We start from the raw sequence: 17,555 nt of genomic DNA, 5'->3' as shown, positions 1-17,555 counted from the left end.
CCAGCCACCACATACCTCCCTGTGACAAGCTCATCCTCACACTTCTCCACGGAAGAGGATACAATTTCCCTTCCTAGCAGAAACCACAGGACAGAGGTGCCACCTCCGCCTTCTCAGTAGGGCAATCTCAACGCTCAGATTAAAACCATCCTGTCACCCCAGTCCTGCACCACAGCATCCACTCCTCCACACACTACCACTCCCTCTGCCCCCAGTTCAGATGCCTCTGCTATTTCAGGAGGGATGAGTGTGTGCAAGCGTGTGCTGCCAACACACAACATACTTGCACAATGGAGGGGTAAAATTTGAAGCTCTGCTTTCATTGCTGCTTGCAGCCCTGCATGCTCCCACCCCACCACATCGCCTCCAGCACGGCCTGGCCCCGAGCCCTGTGGTGACAGAGTAGTTTTAGGGGCTAAGAAATGAGATGCACACCTGTATCACGGGATGGGGGAAACGGTGGCAGCTTAAGCTCATCCTGCTGTCAGGACAGCTATGACTTTTTCAGGTTCTTCTCTCTGCTCAGATGGTATTGCTACTCGTCTGCTGTCACAGCTTCCCTCCCTACCCCTTTGCCCTCTGCAAAAAGAGACTTCCTTGCAGGCTAAACCTTGGCTTTTGCAAATTAGGAGTTTCACATTCTTAGGTTTTGAAGCAGCAAAAGTTTCAAAGCAAGTGAGAGGTGACCGTTCAGGGCTTTCTCCCACCTTTCTTACAGGTGACAGCTCCTAAGAGATGGTGCCACAAAGCCATCCTGCCCCTCCACGTGCCACCTTGCACTCCCTCCCTGGAAACACTTGCTGGAAGGCAGATGGAACTTTAAAAAAAAAAAAATCAAATCGTGAAAAGGATGGGCAAGGAAGGGGAAGCATGGGGATTGAGGAGACAGCAGATTAATAGCCTGGCACTTATGGCAGTTTAATAATAGAGCTGTCACAATAGGAAAGATTTACTAATTGCAGAGTCATTTGCTATGGATTCCCATCAAGTTGCCATTTAAATTGCTGTGCAGTTTTTAAGATGGCTTTCGAAACAGGAGAAGGGAGAGAAAAGACATCACCCACAGTACTTACGCAGCTAAATTTAGGAAAGCATTGTGTTTCCTTACAAATGAACAAGTCGATGAGGACAGCAAGGAAGGAGCCAGCGTTACTGTGAGCCCAAAGGAGCCAGGAGGCAGGTACATATTTGTGTCTGAGCCCCTCCACACACTGAGCAGGTCTTATGTCTGGGGACAAGGCTCTGACCTCAAACTAAGCCCTGGCAAGTTTTACATAGCTTTAACCAGTGACCTACTAATACCTCCAACATCTCCCCAGGCACTGAGCTAAAGCTCCAGTATGTCTTTTAGTAGAATTAGTCAGCACCAGTTTTGGGGGCAAAAAGTCACGTTAAACCACAGATATGAGAGTCATGATCTCTCAAGGGTGTCAGCAGGGAAGATCAAGTTGGCTCTTCTTCCAACTGACTTTGAAGTGAAGCTGTAAGCCCCTAATTCACGCGTTCTCATCATGCAAAGCTTGCTTTATGCAGTGCCTCAGCCCGAGGCGTGCACAGCTATTATTGTTGGGGGAGCCTGGTGACAGCATGCTGCAGTGAAGGAGTGTCCTGCATGCCACTTCCACAACTCAACTCCTCTCCACTGGGGCCCTGAGGCCACTGGTGCCAGCCCAGGAGCGATTCACAGAGTTGTGAGTGCTCAGGTCCTCCTGGATTCATGGCACCAGGGTTATAGAATTGAATAGGTTGAGAAATTTTTCCAACAAAATCCTCCTGGGAGAGCTGTTATCTGGTGGAAGTACCTCATTCTTGTTAAACCTGATGTTCCTCAGCCTTGACCAGAAAGATTTCTAGTACAGCCATGAGGGAATTAAAATAAATACAGGAGCAAGAGACCACGTGAATGAGGATGGAGAAGACTGCTCTCAATCAGGAAATTGAGCCTGGGGCTTTTTGTCTTAGAAGAGCACCCTCACCCTTTTTGGGAAAGAAAAGGGGCTCTCGGCAGTAGCAGGAGCTGTTCTGCATCCAGCAGTCCTTCATCCCTCCAGCATCACTTCCCGGTACACATTTTCCCCCAGAATAAAAGGGGGACAACTACCCTCTGCACCCTCATTCTTTCATGAACCACCACAGAGGTGCCACAAGAGCTGCAGACCACCCAGGCAGCAGCACACCAGGCTCTGCTTGGAGCCACAGGCGAGGAAGAGGAAGATGCCTTTCAGGGGGCCCAGGGCAGCGATGCCATCCCGTCTCAGCCAGCAGCCCAAGGGAAGACCATGCCTTCTGCATCATACACGCTCTCATAGCTCAGCTGAGACATCATCGAAAAGGCCATTTTAATCCTCTTTTTCTTTAGGGAAACAGGGCTCTCTCTGAAGTTCGGTCAGGGCTTTGCCTTTGCAGATCATCAACAATTAGCAGCCTACATGAGTGCACAGTTGGGGCTTTCGAGGCATTTCAATTCTGCTGTCATTTAATAACCACCAGTGACTCAGAGACTGCTTTCCTCCCACACGCTGTGGCCCAGCACTCCAGATCTTTTTCATCCCTTTAAATCTATTGGTACCAAAGATAAAAATCTATGAAACAAGACTGCATTAGCACTGCATCTGCAGCTAATCTGACACACCAAGAGCACGACTGGATCAGGTATTAACATTTGGGGCTGACTCCAAGACTGTTGTTCAAGTGCATTTGCAAAAAGTTCTGTATTGTATTGCCCTGTAATTAAGGCAATATAGGGCTCTTCCCATCTCATCTTTGAGACAAGAAGCACCAGGTCACATCCAGCTCCAGCATCTTGCTCTTGCTACAGCTTTTTCTAAGTGCTTTTGGTCTACCAGGAACATATTTAGACATAGATGAGATGTGTTACATGGCATTTTCTTCTCAGAGGCACAATCAAACCCCATTTTACTCTTAGTAGAGGTAAGATAGTTGAAGTACAACTGATTTTATTATACGGGATGCTCTAGCATGAGCATCCTTAAACAGAAGTCAGCTATAATGAACATACAATACGAGTTTTCACTGAAGCAAACGTCGTTGCCTAAGGACAAGTTCAAACCTAAGCAACTTCAGATGCATTATTCCATGTCTTAGATGAAGCTCTTCAGTCATGTTAAGCCTAACCAAACCAAGTGTACCAACACATGCTCCCTATACATTCTCATCAAGACAAGGGCAATGTAAGCTCCCTTGCTAATTGAATACCTCCCACTGTGCCTACTTCAATCAGGAAGACACAGAAGGAAAAGAACTCCTCCATCACCTCATCCATGGTACCTTGGGAAATCTCTCTTCAGGCTTTACATTGAAAGTTGGACTGAGGGGAGAAGTCAGCATCACTTCTTGTTGCTTCTGCACAGTGTCCTGAAGAACTACTCCAGTGCCCAGCGTCCAGGATCCCTCTCATGCTACTCTAGCCTGGAGTCCACAGCCAGCTGCCCCACCACTGGTCCCTTCTGCACCACCATAAGCACTCAGCAGCTCTGGAGGAGAGTGTCTGCTTGTTTCGACAAGCACACCTTGTCACCCTTGGCCCCAGCTAATGCTGCCAGGAGCTGGCTCTGCTCCAGGACCTATTGAGACATGTTTGCATGCCTGCACTAGCACAGCCTGTCCTAAGCACTGCTTTTGTGTGTGACCAGACACCACCTCTTTATGGATTACAAAACCCAAGGAGTTAGTTGACAAACCAGAGAGCAAACACAACTAACCAGTGAAATAAGCTTTTTTCCAATGAAAATGCTGGGCTCAGGAAGGGTCAGAAGGGGATTAAAGCAGGGGAATAAAGCAAAATTCTTTTAATTAAATAAGGGGGAGTGGGGGGGGGTGGAGTTGGACAGAGTAAATTATGGAAGTCCCATTTCAAAGCAACTCCTAAGTCTGATGAGGTAAATATTTGGGGGAAAATACAAAGGAGGAGAAGAAAGATATAGAAAATGACTGAGTGCAAACACAGACAAAACCTGTGAGGTTCTTGAAATTTGCTTTATTAGTTATTTTTGGCCCAGATTCCTTCCCCCAACCCCTTTTGCAAGATGAAACCGTGATTCAGTCTTACTTTGCTCGTGCAAAGAGCAGGGAACAAGGGAATGGAAGAGAGAGTCTGCTGGAGAGTGAAGCCTGTACAGCTCCAACGCTGAGTTTAGCCATCACATGCTAATACACAAGCTGTGTGTGATCAGAAACTGAGTAATTAGAGCAGCCTGGAAGGTTAATGGTATGCGCCATCTACTATCACCTCATTAGAGGAAGATCCTTAATACAAAGACCAGTACTGCACCTGATTAGCACAGACTCACACTAGAGATGCTCTATAGATTGACAGACAGCAGAGCTAACTACGAACCCTAATGAAGCTGCACAGGAGAGCTACCCTTCAATCCCATTCACAGCAGGGGGAGGGCCATGGGAGATGCCAGCAGGCTTTGGATGGCTCTTCTTCAGCTTTACAACTCCAGGTTGTGTTTCCAGGAAATTAAATGGGAGGAGAGGGCAAAAAATGCCACCCTATTCCCCCACTCCCGGAGGAATCCCACACAATATGGAGCTGTCCATTCAAGATAATTTCACTGCTGGACTTGATGGCATCAGTGAGACTCAGAAAGCTCGAGTGAAGGTTCACATGGTCTTACCTAAAAATCACAGAGGTCACACATCGACTTCTACATTTCAGACTGTTCGGTACAGTTGTGCAATGGATTTCTATTTTGATACAAACCAGCCTCAACAACATAGATTAAAGATTTTCTCCAGACAGCTGCTTATCCAGAACATCTAGCATAACATAAAGCAAACACCCTCCCACAACCCAGCAGGCACCTCTCCCATGAGTACTCTACAGTTCAGTTACATTTCAGAAGGATAACACTACTTCCAGAAGTTCACTATGTTCAAGATTTTCCAGTTAGGAAGAAAAAAAAAAAGGAGAAAAAAAAAATGAAGGAAAGCCTCCAAGTCCTACTAAGCCTGACCAGTTGTCACTGGTTGTTTCTCAGTAAGTTAGTCCACTTTCCAAGAAAGACTTCTGAGAAACCCGTGTTTCCTTGGCATAGAAACAGAAACAGCCAGCAGGAAAAGCTGTTGATAACAAGGAAATGATCTTTGGATTGTAACTTGCAGGTGGGAGGAGAGCTGGAGTAGAGCAATCCAGCCCTGCCAGTTGTTTCTCTGCCACAGAGCTGCAAAAATTTTCCAAGTTTAAAGGAGGAAAAAAACAAAAAAGAAAAAGAAAAAAAAAGCCCCTGAGGAAGAGGAGCTCCCAAGCTCAAGGGGGGCACAGGCAGTGTGACTCATTCACTAAGGTCCCCCAGGGACAAGATGCTTCTGCTGTGCATCAGTTGTCTTTTAAAACTTTGATCTAATTGGACTTGCAGTGTGGGAGACAGGGACAATCTTCCACCACGGCACTGCACAGCCCCAGGACCACCGGCTGGCTGTACCTTTCCCATGACAGGTTTCTGTAAGCAAAGTAAAAACCAGTAGAAGTGGGCAGCTTTCAGATTTCGCTCATCCTGGGAACGGTCTACAGATTTCCTCATCTTGAGGTTGATACCAGCAGACAGCTTGTGTGGCATCTTTTACCTCCACAGATTCCTCCTGGGAAATGCTTGGGAGCCCAGCAGCCTGGGATGTGGCTCCATGGGACAAATGTCCATACAGACAGGCTGAGAGTGACAGCAGCGCAGGCGGAGAGAGATGACCTGTGGGTTTTCTTCAGCCAGACAACACTGCGCATGCTCAGAGACATGACATAGCCTTGAGCTATTTCAAATTTCCAATTTTAAATCATTTCTACTCTCTGAAGAACTGGCTTCAGCATCTAGGCTGTTTTTGCAGTCCAAATACCTAGCACTGGCTTTGGCTCCAGTCTAGGATCCAAGCGGCCACAACGTCTCATGTGTGGGTGCCCCCACGTATTAGCAGATCTGCTCTTGATCTGCTGATATCAGACTACAAGTCTCCCCCTTCCCAGGATACCCTGCAGGGAGCCAGACCACTTCAGTGGGAGACAAGAAGCTCATTTCTCAGCCAGGAGGACTTCCGAAAAGTACCCGCACTGTGTTACGCTTCAGTCTCCAGGCAGGTTCCCAGAGGCAGTGGCTGAACTAATCCAGGTAATTAGTTTCCCCTGGAATTGAAAGACATGATGCAAGACTGTCTCCTTTCATCATTCTAAATCGAAAATTTGCTTAAAAGTCTCAAGCTCTGCATTTCTGCATTACCTTAAAGTGCCAAGAGCAGCCACCAACAGGTGACCAGAAGGCAGTCTCCCACTGTGATCATTCCAGCTCCTTCCAGGCAATGTCACAAAAGATACTCTCGAAATGTGCCGGTACTAGTAGCCTGCTGAGTATCTGCTAGGAAGATGTGTTCATTAGCAATGACACCTCTGCTGTTTTAAATGCAAACAGGACCCGTGATCTGCATTTATGCCTTTTGCGGAGTTTAGAGCAGACACTGCTTGGGAAGCCAGCCCCCACGCATCATTACCAGCACTGCTTGAGCCACTGTTCAGCTGCTAATTAACAATCAATTTATGTTTTCAATTCTAACATCAATATTAATATGATGCTTTTATCAATGCCACAGCGAGATGCCCACAAGTATAGCGTGGGTACAGTCAACCTTTCAAAGCAACTAGAGAACGGTCACAAGGAGATATTCTTGTCTTATTTATATATTGCCCCCAGGTAATATTGGTGCTGAAGGACACAGTCAGAGGGATGGAGTCACATTTGTGCCGACAGCCCAGCAACTGCTGCTGCCACCAGTGCCAAGCGCAAGGCCAGCTCCCGCTGCCCCTTGGTGGGTCCATGAGCTGGACGAGCTCAGGAGCCATGAGCCAACTCTGCCCTCTTGCGATACCGGCGAGGCTTCAAACCTCTCCCCGGTCCCTGGCTGTCAGAAGGGAGCAGGGCTTTTCTCCAGAGAGGTACCCACCTCTAACAGACACAAGAACCCTTTATTTAGCAGGCTCTCCAAGAGTCAGAGGCTGCTGGATGACTGTGGGATTCAGCAGATTCCTCAGCAGAGCAGGAGACATTTGGGGCAATTCCTGCTCCTCTTTGGGAACAGCCCAGACCTCAGGTTTGCTCCATCTCTTGCAAGAGGGATTTAGCCCTGTGTTTGGCAGTGCCCAGCACCTTGCCTTTGCCTCAGACTGCAGCACTGCAGACACAGGGCTGCCCAGGGGAGGACGCTGTGCACGCAGGCAAGTCTCTAACATCCCAGGCATTCGGGCTGTCCACAGGCCTCTTTGAGTCACCTCATCCCTAAAAAAGGCTGGAGAAACCTCTCCCCACCATTATGTCCTCATCTTTCCTTACTCATCCACCCTCTGGAGCCAGGCCGGCTCCCACGAGCTACTCCGACATGCTCCATCCCAAGCAAGGCAGAGGCTGCCTGAAAAACAAAGACAGGGAAACCCCTCATTTCATCCCCTGCAAACCCCCATTTTCCCATCCTGAAATGAGCACCCCTTGATTCAGAAGCCGCTGGACCAGCCTCTTTATAGCCAGCGACCCGCCTAAGGCTGAGGCCGCCCTGCCTGCAATGCCTGGCGCTCCACGAGGGAGCAGCATGGGCTCGCGAGTGAGAGCATCCCCCCCAAAAAAAACGCTTTTAAAATGGCTAACGCAGGGCTGGGGACGGAGAACAGGGACAGAAAGGGATGCAGTTCAATATTTTTCTTCGCATACAGGGTCACAACACCGCCCTGCAAGAAAAAAAAAGGTGCTGCTGCTATACACAGCTGATTATTTCTTGCTGTGCTGTCCGTATAAACTGACCTACCGGAGCAAATAGCTGCTGGACAGTAAAATAAAAAATAAAAAAAAAAAAAAAAAAAAAAAACCCCACACCAAACACAACCAAAAAAAAAAAAACACAACCAAGAAACGAAGGCTTCAGGGAGAATCAGGCTTCAGAGCCAATTTTAACCTGTTTGCAACCAGGCTCTCTAGGCGCCACAAGTCAGACATTGAAGCCAGGAGAGCCTGACTTGGTCATCATAATAATTTGTTAATATTCCAAATTAGTCGAAGAGAAGCACTAGAAACCCTTTATCTTCTTTCCCAGCCTTTTGACAGGAACTGAGATCCTGTTCTGACATCTGCCTTTGCTGCTCCCCTCGTGTAAAATCATCAAGCCAGAAACAAAAAAAAAAAAACAAAACCAAGAAACGAAGGCTTCAGGGAGAATCAGGCTTCAGAGCCAATTTTAACCCGTTTGCAACCAGGCTCTCTAGAAGCCACAAGTCAGATATTGAAGCCAGGAGAGCCTGACTTGGTCATCGTAATAATTTGTTAATATTCCAAATTAGTCCAATAGAAGCCCTAGAAACCCTTTATCTTCTTTCCCAGCCTTTTGACAGGAACTGAGATCCTGTTCTGACATCTGCCTTTGCTGCTCCCCTCGTGTAAAATCATCAAGCCAGAAAATTTATGTGCTAAGTCTCACAAAGAGTAAAGAAAGAAAAAAAATTATTATATATACATCAGCCCCTGAAGTCAGGCCTTATTAAAGCACAGAGTAACCAACTAGAAGGAGGCGGGGAGAGGGTTCAGACAGTTCACACAAGACCCTCCTATACCATGGTATTGATTATATTAGGGTTAAGATTACACAGCATTACTGCCAGCTGAGCCCCGCACTCAGGACTGCTTGACCAAATCACTGCTAGATCACTGCCCCATCATTCTCTGATGGACGTACAAAAGGCCGGTGGCAGCAGCAAAGCTTTACAGCTGATGGGGACCTCAGCATAAAATATCATAGTGGCTTGTGGGTATGGATGTGAGCATGCGTGTAGTGCAGCAGGGGGGGGGGTAAGAGACTAACACAGCGCAAGAGCAGCATGGGTTATTTGTTGTCAAGATAATACTATCAAGAATATTTAGTTGTTATATGCTGGAAAATGAAAAATGACCACTACCTTGTAAAGGACCTTGGAACTCTGGCTGAGCTTGGAAAGGGAAATATAAAAACAGCCTCAATGTACCTGCCTGTGAGCTTGGGAATAGCCCACAAAATTCCCACTATAGGCTGCTGCACCAGCAAAGAAATGTGGGAGAAACTGGTAATACATTTAAGTGCTAGTGAAATAAATATGCACACATATACACCTACATATGTCTCTCCACAGAAGCTTGTTACGTACATCTCCGTCACACTATGCCACCACTGCATGTCACTGTTTAGACAAAAAGACAAAGGAAAATTTGAGCAACTGTTTAAAAGTTCTGCTAGGGATGAGGATAACGGGGGATGCCCTCATCGAAGTTGTAAGGGCCAAGAAAGGAAATAGCAGTATCACAAGAAAAAATAAAAATCAGCACTTGCCCCTCACAACATGGCTACAAAGACTGAAAAACCCAACTGCAGGGGACATCACCTGCTGCGGGGGTTACACTTTAGGGCAGACGATGATTTCTAGCTAGGATATTTCCCAGTCCTAATTTCTGGAAAAATCTCTCTCATAGCTGCCCAGTCCCAGACCTGGCCCAGAGTCCTGCAAGAGCTCACCATGGAGAAGGGTACTTTTGGGGAAGATTAATTTGGTCATTGGCCAAACACCTTTTCTCAGCTCTGCTGTTCTGATAGCTAACATATAGATTTATTTTTTTTTCTGGAATATTCACTAATCTTTTGTAAACTCTTCCTCCCCTCCCCCATTTCACCCACCCAGATATACTGGGGGGAGATGGAGCAAGAACTCAGCCTGACAGAGGATTACTTGCCGGCTGCCCTCGCCCCTGAAGACACTCACACTCACGCCATACAGAGCAGCTCCGGGAATTAGCATTGAATCTCAGGTCTGTCAAACTCAATGAGTGCTTACTGATGTAAGCCTTGTAATTAATGGATTTTGTCAGGAAAAAGAAGGAAAATTACAACACTGCCCAAACTACTGTAAGAGTTGATGTAGAGCGGAGAGTCAGCTTCCCCAGTCCTCCCACTCCCAAAGCCAGCTTCTTACAAAGCCCTGCCTCTGCATTTTATTTCAACTGCTGGAGTTTTAAAAACCCAGTAAACTCAACTGTGCCATCTCACTCCATCAAAACCTCTCTCCCACAGCAATCAATTGAAAGGCTGGCTGACACTTACAGGAGAGTCTTTCAGATCAAAGCACACCAAGTTCACTGAGACATGCCTGCTCTCTGAAAGGCTTGTCTGTGCATCTCCCCATTAGCTCCGATTCCAGTGCAGGTCAACAGCAGATGAAAGGCAGGCATTTAGCAAACTGCTACGAGTCTTCACTGCCCAGCTTCTTACCCAGTCCTGTACTTGTGCTGTCTTGCTCCAAGCCTCTTTACTCACATCCCAAAAATCTGGATGTCAACAGATCAAGAGCAATGGTGTTGTCTCTGGTTGGGACTCTCCCGCATCCTTTTTCCTCCGGCACACAAGATCAGCTAATTGCACAAGGCACTCCAGGTCACTTAGAGAGGCTATTAATTTTTTAAAATAATTTTATTTATCATCATTATTACCAAAACAGTGGTTAACATCCCTAGGATGCATGCTGGTCACCCTCCAGTCACTGAACACAGACAACAGCGTCACCTCCCAATATCAAATACCAAGTGGACAACTTGTTCTTAGCAGCCTTGTCACCTCCCTTCCTGAGGGACAGGAATGAAAACCATGGTGGTGCGATAGCATAGCCCCAGTCTGACCAGCAATAGCCCAATTCCACTGAGACATTCTGAGCCCAGTGTGTTACACTCTTAATTGTTTCCTTACCAGCAATGATTTAATGGGAAAATCCAGTAACAGTTAAGAGTTCTCCCCTACCTACATACTCTAATTCTGATCTCAGAGCAGAAATAGGGGAGACAAAAATCCCTTTATGACTTGAAAAGGACATGGCCCATGGAGACTTTCAGAGTAAATTCTGCTCCTGCGGAGCCCCATAATCAGGGGATCTCAATGAGAGCTATGCACAATTTGCCCTATGTAGTTCCTCCATCAAAGAACGTGTTTCCCTCATGCCTTGCATCAATGTTAGGGAGTCCACAGTTTCCCAGGGGCTTTGGTTGCCTCCAGAGCACATTCCTCTTGGATATTGCTCTCCTTGATGGCACCAGCACCCACTACTTTAACCCAGGCAAAGCAAAGATCAGATCTACAGCCCAAAGATTTCTGACCTCCCCAGGCAATTTCAACATGGAGTTGATACTGAGTGACACATGTAGAAGAAGGTGAACACTCATTTATAATCCTGCAACACCACCATGAAGAATAAACTGCAGGCAGAGCGGAAGCAAGTACTACCGGCGGTGCATGGGAAGCTTGCTATAGGAGCACGCAAAAGAATATTAGTGTTCTACAACAGCATTATTTAGGAGATTTGGGTGATCTAAAGTCCATAGGAAAGCAGTCAGTAGCAATGGGCTGGATAACGTGCACTTACACATAACTTTGGAACAGAACAGTAAAGGGTGAAATAGTAACTGTGAGAATTTATGGAGAGGGGAAATAAGAAAAAAGAAAAATTTCTGCACTTTGGCCACATGCCTTAGGAAGTACATAGGTTCTTACCTCCTACAGATTTCAAGAGAAGTAAAAAATTTGCTATCTTTAGGGGATCCCTATTTGGATAGATTATGGTGGCCTTACTAAAAGCTATTTCTATTGTACCACTCCTGTAAATTTGGATTTCTTGCCTTCTTGGAGGTGTCTAGCGTTCCAAATAATCAGCATGCAAAAGGCTTAGAAAACTACAAGTAAACCTTCAGCTTGGGTTCAGCAACACAATACCTGCTAGAAGAGCGATCGAAGCCTCTCACTTCTTCATAAACCCAAACTCCTCCAACACTCACAAGGAAACATTTCCCCATCCCTCTCCCTGCCTCCCACCCCAGAGGATGGGGACGACTGCAGTCCCTGCAGCAGCAGCCCTTGGTCCCCATTCTCACTGTACTTGAGCTAATTCCTCTGTCAGGAAGACGATATGAGCACGCAAAGCCTGTGTAATTTAAGTGAGTAGTAAAACATCCAGATGAAAAGATTATTCAGTACATTAAAACATAATTATGGCCAGTTAGGAAGTTAAAGCACAAGTATAATAATTTTAGATGTTCAGAAGAGAGAGCAGTCTGGTTTGGCTTTCAGCACAGCATGTGGATGCTTTCCATGAGGATGACAGCAGAAAGACCTTTATAAAAAGGCTAGAGGAACATTCAAAGGTACTTGGCAAGAGGCAGCTCCTTCCAGTTATTTTGTTAAAACCTGCATAGTTCATGTTACCTATAGTGTGATTCTTAAAGTTTTTTTTCTCAGCCTTAAGATCAGCAGGAATCAAAGGCTTAAGAGAAAAACAAAGTTCAACAGAAAACACTCCGCTCATGACTGCACTGAGTCAAGATTAAATACCAGGAGCAGTTTGCAACCCTTAGTCAAGCGGGACATGTAGCCCTGCTATTCCAGGAAAAGAACAAAGTAAAAGAAAATAATTACTTCTCAAAGATGAGTCAAGTCCTCACAACAAGCTCCCACCTCACCACCAATTCAGTCGCTTCAGAAGCAGCCAGCGTACGCCACCCCACTCGTGGAACACCATCGTCCTAAAGCCGCTGCAGATACGCCCAAGGAGACAGCTTCCCACCGTGTCTTCCCACCAAGTCCCAGGTTCTACAGTATGCTAAGTTTTACCATTCTGCTGCCTTCAAAGCAATTAACAGGACTATCACACTTCAGGTATCTTCAGCCACCAACAAATAAAGCTTAAATCCACTGCTTTTAACAGGCAAGTCCCAGATCTGGTTACAGGAATAAGCCTCCAAATGGGATCAGCCCTATTATAAATAGCCCATAACCAGGGAAGAAGACAGACACACCACCTCCTTATCCCCTTCCCAACTCAAACAACACACCAACACTGAGGTTGACAGGGGATCACAGAAGTTTTTGTTCAGTTAATGAAACATCAGCTGCAAGATCTGCAGAGGAGCTTAAACACAAATCTCAGAAAAGCATCTCATAACCACCGTGGTTCCTCATAGAGGGAGGTTTAAAACACACACACACACACAACCCCCCCAAAAAAACAGACGAAAGGTTAATTAAGCCACAAAACAAATGAAGACTCCAGTCAGAAGCACAATTACCTCGGAGTGCCCTCCACCGGAGGAAGGTCTGCAAGAAGTGCATGGTCTTTTTTCTCAGTCCCAGAGGAGGTGGCAGCATTAGCAGGACCGGGTCTGCTCCACCACTCGCTCACAAACACTCCAGCATCCCCAACCTCCTTCCACCCCCAAGCACTACCTCGGTCCAGCCTTAACGAAGTGCACCTGGTCTGCTCTGCTAATCACTAATGTGGAGTCTGGGGCTTCTCTCTCTCTCATTCTCTCTCCCTCTCCAAATAAGCAATTAGCATGAATAATTACAGCTCTGATGATAATACCCAGCCACCTTTGAGCAAGAGGGAAAAGACTGTAATTAACTCTTTCTTAGGGATCAGAGGAGGTTGAAATAGCTCAAGCCTAATTATCTTCTTCTGGGACACCTCCTGGCTACTGAGGAGCTTTGAAAAGGATCAGTAGCATAGGTCAAGTAGTGTCCTCTTAGAAACCTCTTCATTCAACCCAATTTTGTGTCTGCTACTCAAGCAGTCATTAAATGTGCAAATTTACACGAGGGGGAAAAGAACCCACAGTTTCCCTGTTGCATGCTTAATTAGCAATGGGCCATGCATCCAGAGACCACCAACAGCACTATCCCATGATGAATCTTTGGCCACTGAGGACTTTGGAGCCATTCCCCCACCAGGGAACATGCTATGGTGATGTGTGGATCCTCCTGTACCCATTGCAGAGACGCACCAGCAGGACAGATGTCACTGCCAACCCTGCCCAGGGCTCAGGAGATCTGGCTCCAGGCTGGCGGAGGCATCGATGCCCACCCTGCAATGGGCTCCTACCATAAACCCAGTGCAAAGGCGCTCCCACCCCAGAACTTTCTTCCTGCCCCATCCCCCAGGGCGCAAAGCTGGCGGAAAAACACACAAATAATGCAGGACAGGACTCAGATCAGCTGGGGGGAGCGTGTTCCATGTGCCTTAGCATCAATTTGGCTTTGTTCCCTTCCCAAAGCCCCTCCTGGCTGGCAGGTGGGACAGACACACATACACATTCTGCTCCAAGTTCCTTCCAAGAAGCAAAACACACTACATGGACCACCCCAAAACAGACCTAAAGTGAGTGCAGAGACTAAAACAAGGGACGGTGGTCCCCTGGAATAATTGCCCCAAACTTCCTGCAGCACTGAAAGGGGTTAGATGGTTGCTCTAACACGGTCTCCTCATGTTACCAGAAAAAGTGATTAATAGAGTTATTATACAATCCTGTCATGCTTTATTGCCATTGCAGTGTCTGGAGATGTTATTAGAGAGTGCTGCAGTGTAACAGTTGGGTACACTGCCCTCCAAACACTCCAGTCTCTTATTAAAAGAGCACAGGTTTTCTTAACAACTCCTCTTGTACTCTATTGACCTGAAATTTTTGAGAGTGGAAAAATTACCGTGTTTATGAACCCTTATCACTAGCCTTAGAAACCCTGCCAAATTTTTTATAAGTCTCCAAGCATTTAAGCATTAATTTTCATATTGCAAAGACTCTACATAATAACTCTTTTATTTATGAAGTCAAGGTGCTCAGGGCACTGCAGAATATAATAAAGCAAATTAAAATGCAATAAAATATTTATTTAGATAATAATTTTAGAGATTTAACAATTTTGTAAGTGGGACTTTACCAGGATGTTGTACATAATGTGTATTTTAAACTTCCTTACTTTATAGACTTGTCTATCACAGAACTATCTTTTTTTGCTAATTTCTTGACAAATGAGAAGGTAATCGTATTCTTATACACAGCCTGAATCCCACAAATCATTATGTATGTTAGTTTCCCTGTAATATGAAAAGTTCAACAGGCTTTAAGTAGACTAAGCAATGATCTAAAGTGAAGCTTATATGTCAAGAGTCAGCCCTGGAAATGGTAACTATTAATAAATAATATGACCAATGTGGCTCAAAGGTTATGATATTGGGGTCTTAAAATGTTGTTGTGTTCTGAAAAAACTATACCTGGGGTACCTACACTTATGGTGTGGCCTAGTGTAATTTCAAGAGTCGGTTGAGTTGGGGAAAAAAAAAGGGGCATTTTAGGCTTGAACTTTATTTTTACTATGATCTAATCATCAGGGCAGTGAGTCCAGCCTTTGCTCTGTATTCTTTCTAGCTTACGTATCACCCTCAACATCTCTGACCCAAGTGGGTTATTTATGTGCTATTAACAGAGACTGGAGGTGAAGGCACACACTATGATCTTCTGATAGGAAATGAGACATCATTCCTGGAAGCTGGACCTGGCCCTAGGGTCAGGGAGGGCCTCAGAGGCACTTTGCACCATGCCAATGACAGTCCCCATCGCACCGTGGTGGGCAGTGGCAGCTCACAGGGACCCACTGACGCCTACCTGGGGGACGTTTGAGGTCTTGGGTCTGCATTTGGGAAGTTTGATGGTGAGGGCATGTGAGCAGAGGCCATGAGCACACACGCCTTTGCACCCCGCGCCCACACAGGGAGCCCCATAGAGGATTTTGCATAGGTTTACACTAAAGTACAGCCTTGGGAGGTCAAGCAAAACATCCCCAAGGGATATGGCAGGGATTCAAAAATTATAACCTATGGGGAAACTGCAGCACAGATAACATCTGGAGGGAGTAAATCAGTCTGGTAAATCCGTCTGCAGACAGAGGCAAAGAAACAAAGACGTTCAGATGACTGGGGCTTCGTAGCTCAGCCATCCGGTTCCACGTCTTAAAGACGCTATTTGATTAACACCTTTTGGTTACTTCAAGCTTCCTCAACAGCGAGTTTGTAAGCGATGCAGCCTGTCATCATCTGCTCTATACACTCAGTATTAGCTGCCTTCAGGTGTTACTTTGCTGAAACTTTCAATTAACATGTAGCTAAACCATTAGTCATGACGTCTTCCCGACAAATAATTGCTCTCCCTGGCTCCTTTCCTCATCATGGTGACTTTCCATTTAATTTATGGACCCCAATAAAACATAAAGAAACCCAGGCTAATGCTTCATCAGCTTCCTAACCATAAAGTAATCAGCTTTTCCAACACCTTTGGCAGGGAGGGGAGTTGGCACTTTACTATTTTACAGAACCCGAGGAGGGGTGGCTCGTCCAGCAGCAGACAGGGAGTTTGCAGTGGGGTGAAGGACAAGACTCACACCTTCCGAGTCACATCAGCAGGACACAGGCACGAGGCTCCTGATGCTCCTGCACTGGGATGCAACTGCCAGCCCCTCAGCAGAGCCTCCCACGCACCCCACGGCTGTGCAGGGCACCTGCCACAGAGGCACGAGATGAAAGGAAAAGGATGCAAACATCAGAAGAACTGGGGAGACCATCTCATAAAGAAAACACAGCTAATTCCTTGCTAATTATTCAGACCTCAGGCCTCGCCTTATCCAGCAGTTGGGGCTTCAAGCAGGAATCACATGCTCGAGGAGGGAGGAAGGTGCTTTCCAGAGCTGAGGGGACCTGCCAGCCTGGCTGCATGTAGTCTATGGGCCCTGCAGCCCCAGAGGACAGGAGATGGTTTGGATGTTACAAGCATTCAGCTCACTTATTTAGAAACAGAACCCCAGTAACAAGAACTGCAGCACCCACCGGTCACAAATACACCCTATGCCCTTCCACAGACGTGCAGTGTGTGAACACACACCAGCACCTGACCCCAGCAGCATGCTCAGGGGGCACCCCAACAATTGCCCCACCATGGGTACGAGCCCCTGGCTCAGGTACCTCTATGTGCAAGTGGGTGCTTGAACACTGGGTGCAGAGAACTGGTGAATTTCTCTGCACTTACAGCCTCAGAGAACAAATCAAGGCAACAAGCATCATCCCCAAAACCAAACGGCTGAAGATGCTACGCCCGGGTGATTACAAAAACTTGAGCTGAAAGCTGTTCAAAAGGCATCTGAAAGAGAAAGGGAAGAGGGCTGCCAAGCCTGACTCCCCAAATAAAATCTCTTTACTGACAAGTTCGCCTCCAATTTGCAGTTCCTGTGTCTGACTGCATCTGGAGTAGACGCTGGCCTCGTTTGATGTCTCCCCATCACGCAAGTAGCCATTGGAGTCAGAGGCTGTGTTTGGGGGACAGGGCACTCGGGGACAGCCCTCCCCACTCTCTTTGGTACGTGCGTGAGCCGGGACCGATGGCTGCCTGCCGGCAGAGCCCCGGTCCTTGCCCGGTGGTGCCGCAGGGTGAGCAGCACCTCGGGTGGCTGATGGGCTCTTTAAGCACCGCAGCCCAAACCTCCCGGCTCTGAGCTTTGAGGTGGCACGAAGGGCTTGCAGGGAAAAGCAAAGAACTGTGAATCTCAGCAGAAAGTGGGGGGTTGCGCTATTATACCCCAGTACCAAGGGAGAGGATTAAATAATTAATCACAAAAGCAACTGAGTGTTAACAAGCCGAGCAGGATCAAACTGCATGAAAAATGCGAAGCCCCCCCCCCCC

General features: G+C 46.8%; 1 protein-coding gene across 7 annotated transcripts in view; it reads right to left on the bottom strand.

The window, feature by feature from the left end:
- The window catches only part of GRIP2 (glutamate receptor interacting protein 2), a 288,332-nt gene that overhangs the window by 99,117 nt on the left and 171,660 nt on the right, over positions 1-17,555 (bottom strand). For 2 of the 7 annotated variants that reach the window (XM_014946821.1, XM_014946828.1), the window contains exon 1: positions 13,122-13,301. The exons of 3 other annotated variants lie outside the window; for them this stretch is intronic. In XM_014946821.1, the coding sequence (XP_014802307.1) occupies positions 13,122-13,200 (79 nt within the window). In that variant the 5' untranslated portion in view covers positions 13,201-13,301. Of the gene's footprint in view, positions 1-13,121; positions 13,305-17,555 lie in introns of those variants that run through there. 2 more of the 7 variants (XM_014946831.1, XM_014946822.1) reach the window with 2 other exon arrangements.

The sequence above is a fragment of the Calidris pugnax genome, unplaced genomic scaffold, assembly GCF_001431845.1.
Source record: "Calidris pugnax isolate Ruff unplaced genomic scaffold, ASM143184v1 scaffold81, whole genome shotgun sequence".
In the NCBI taxonomy this organism is placed as follows: domain Eukaryota; kingdom Metazoa; phylum Chordata; class Aves; order Charadriiformes; family Scolopacidae; genus Calidris; species Calidris pugnax.
The sequence above is the reverse complement of the archived record's forward strand: the minus strand, read 5'-3'. Positions and strand labels throughout refer to the sequence as shown.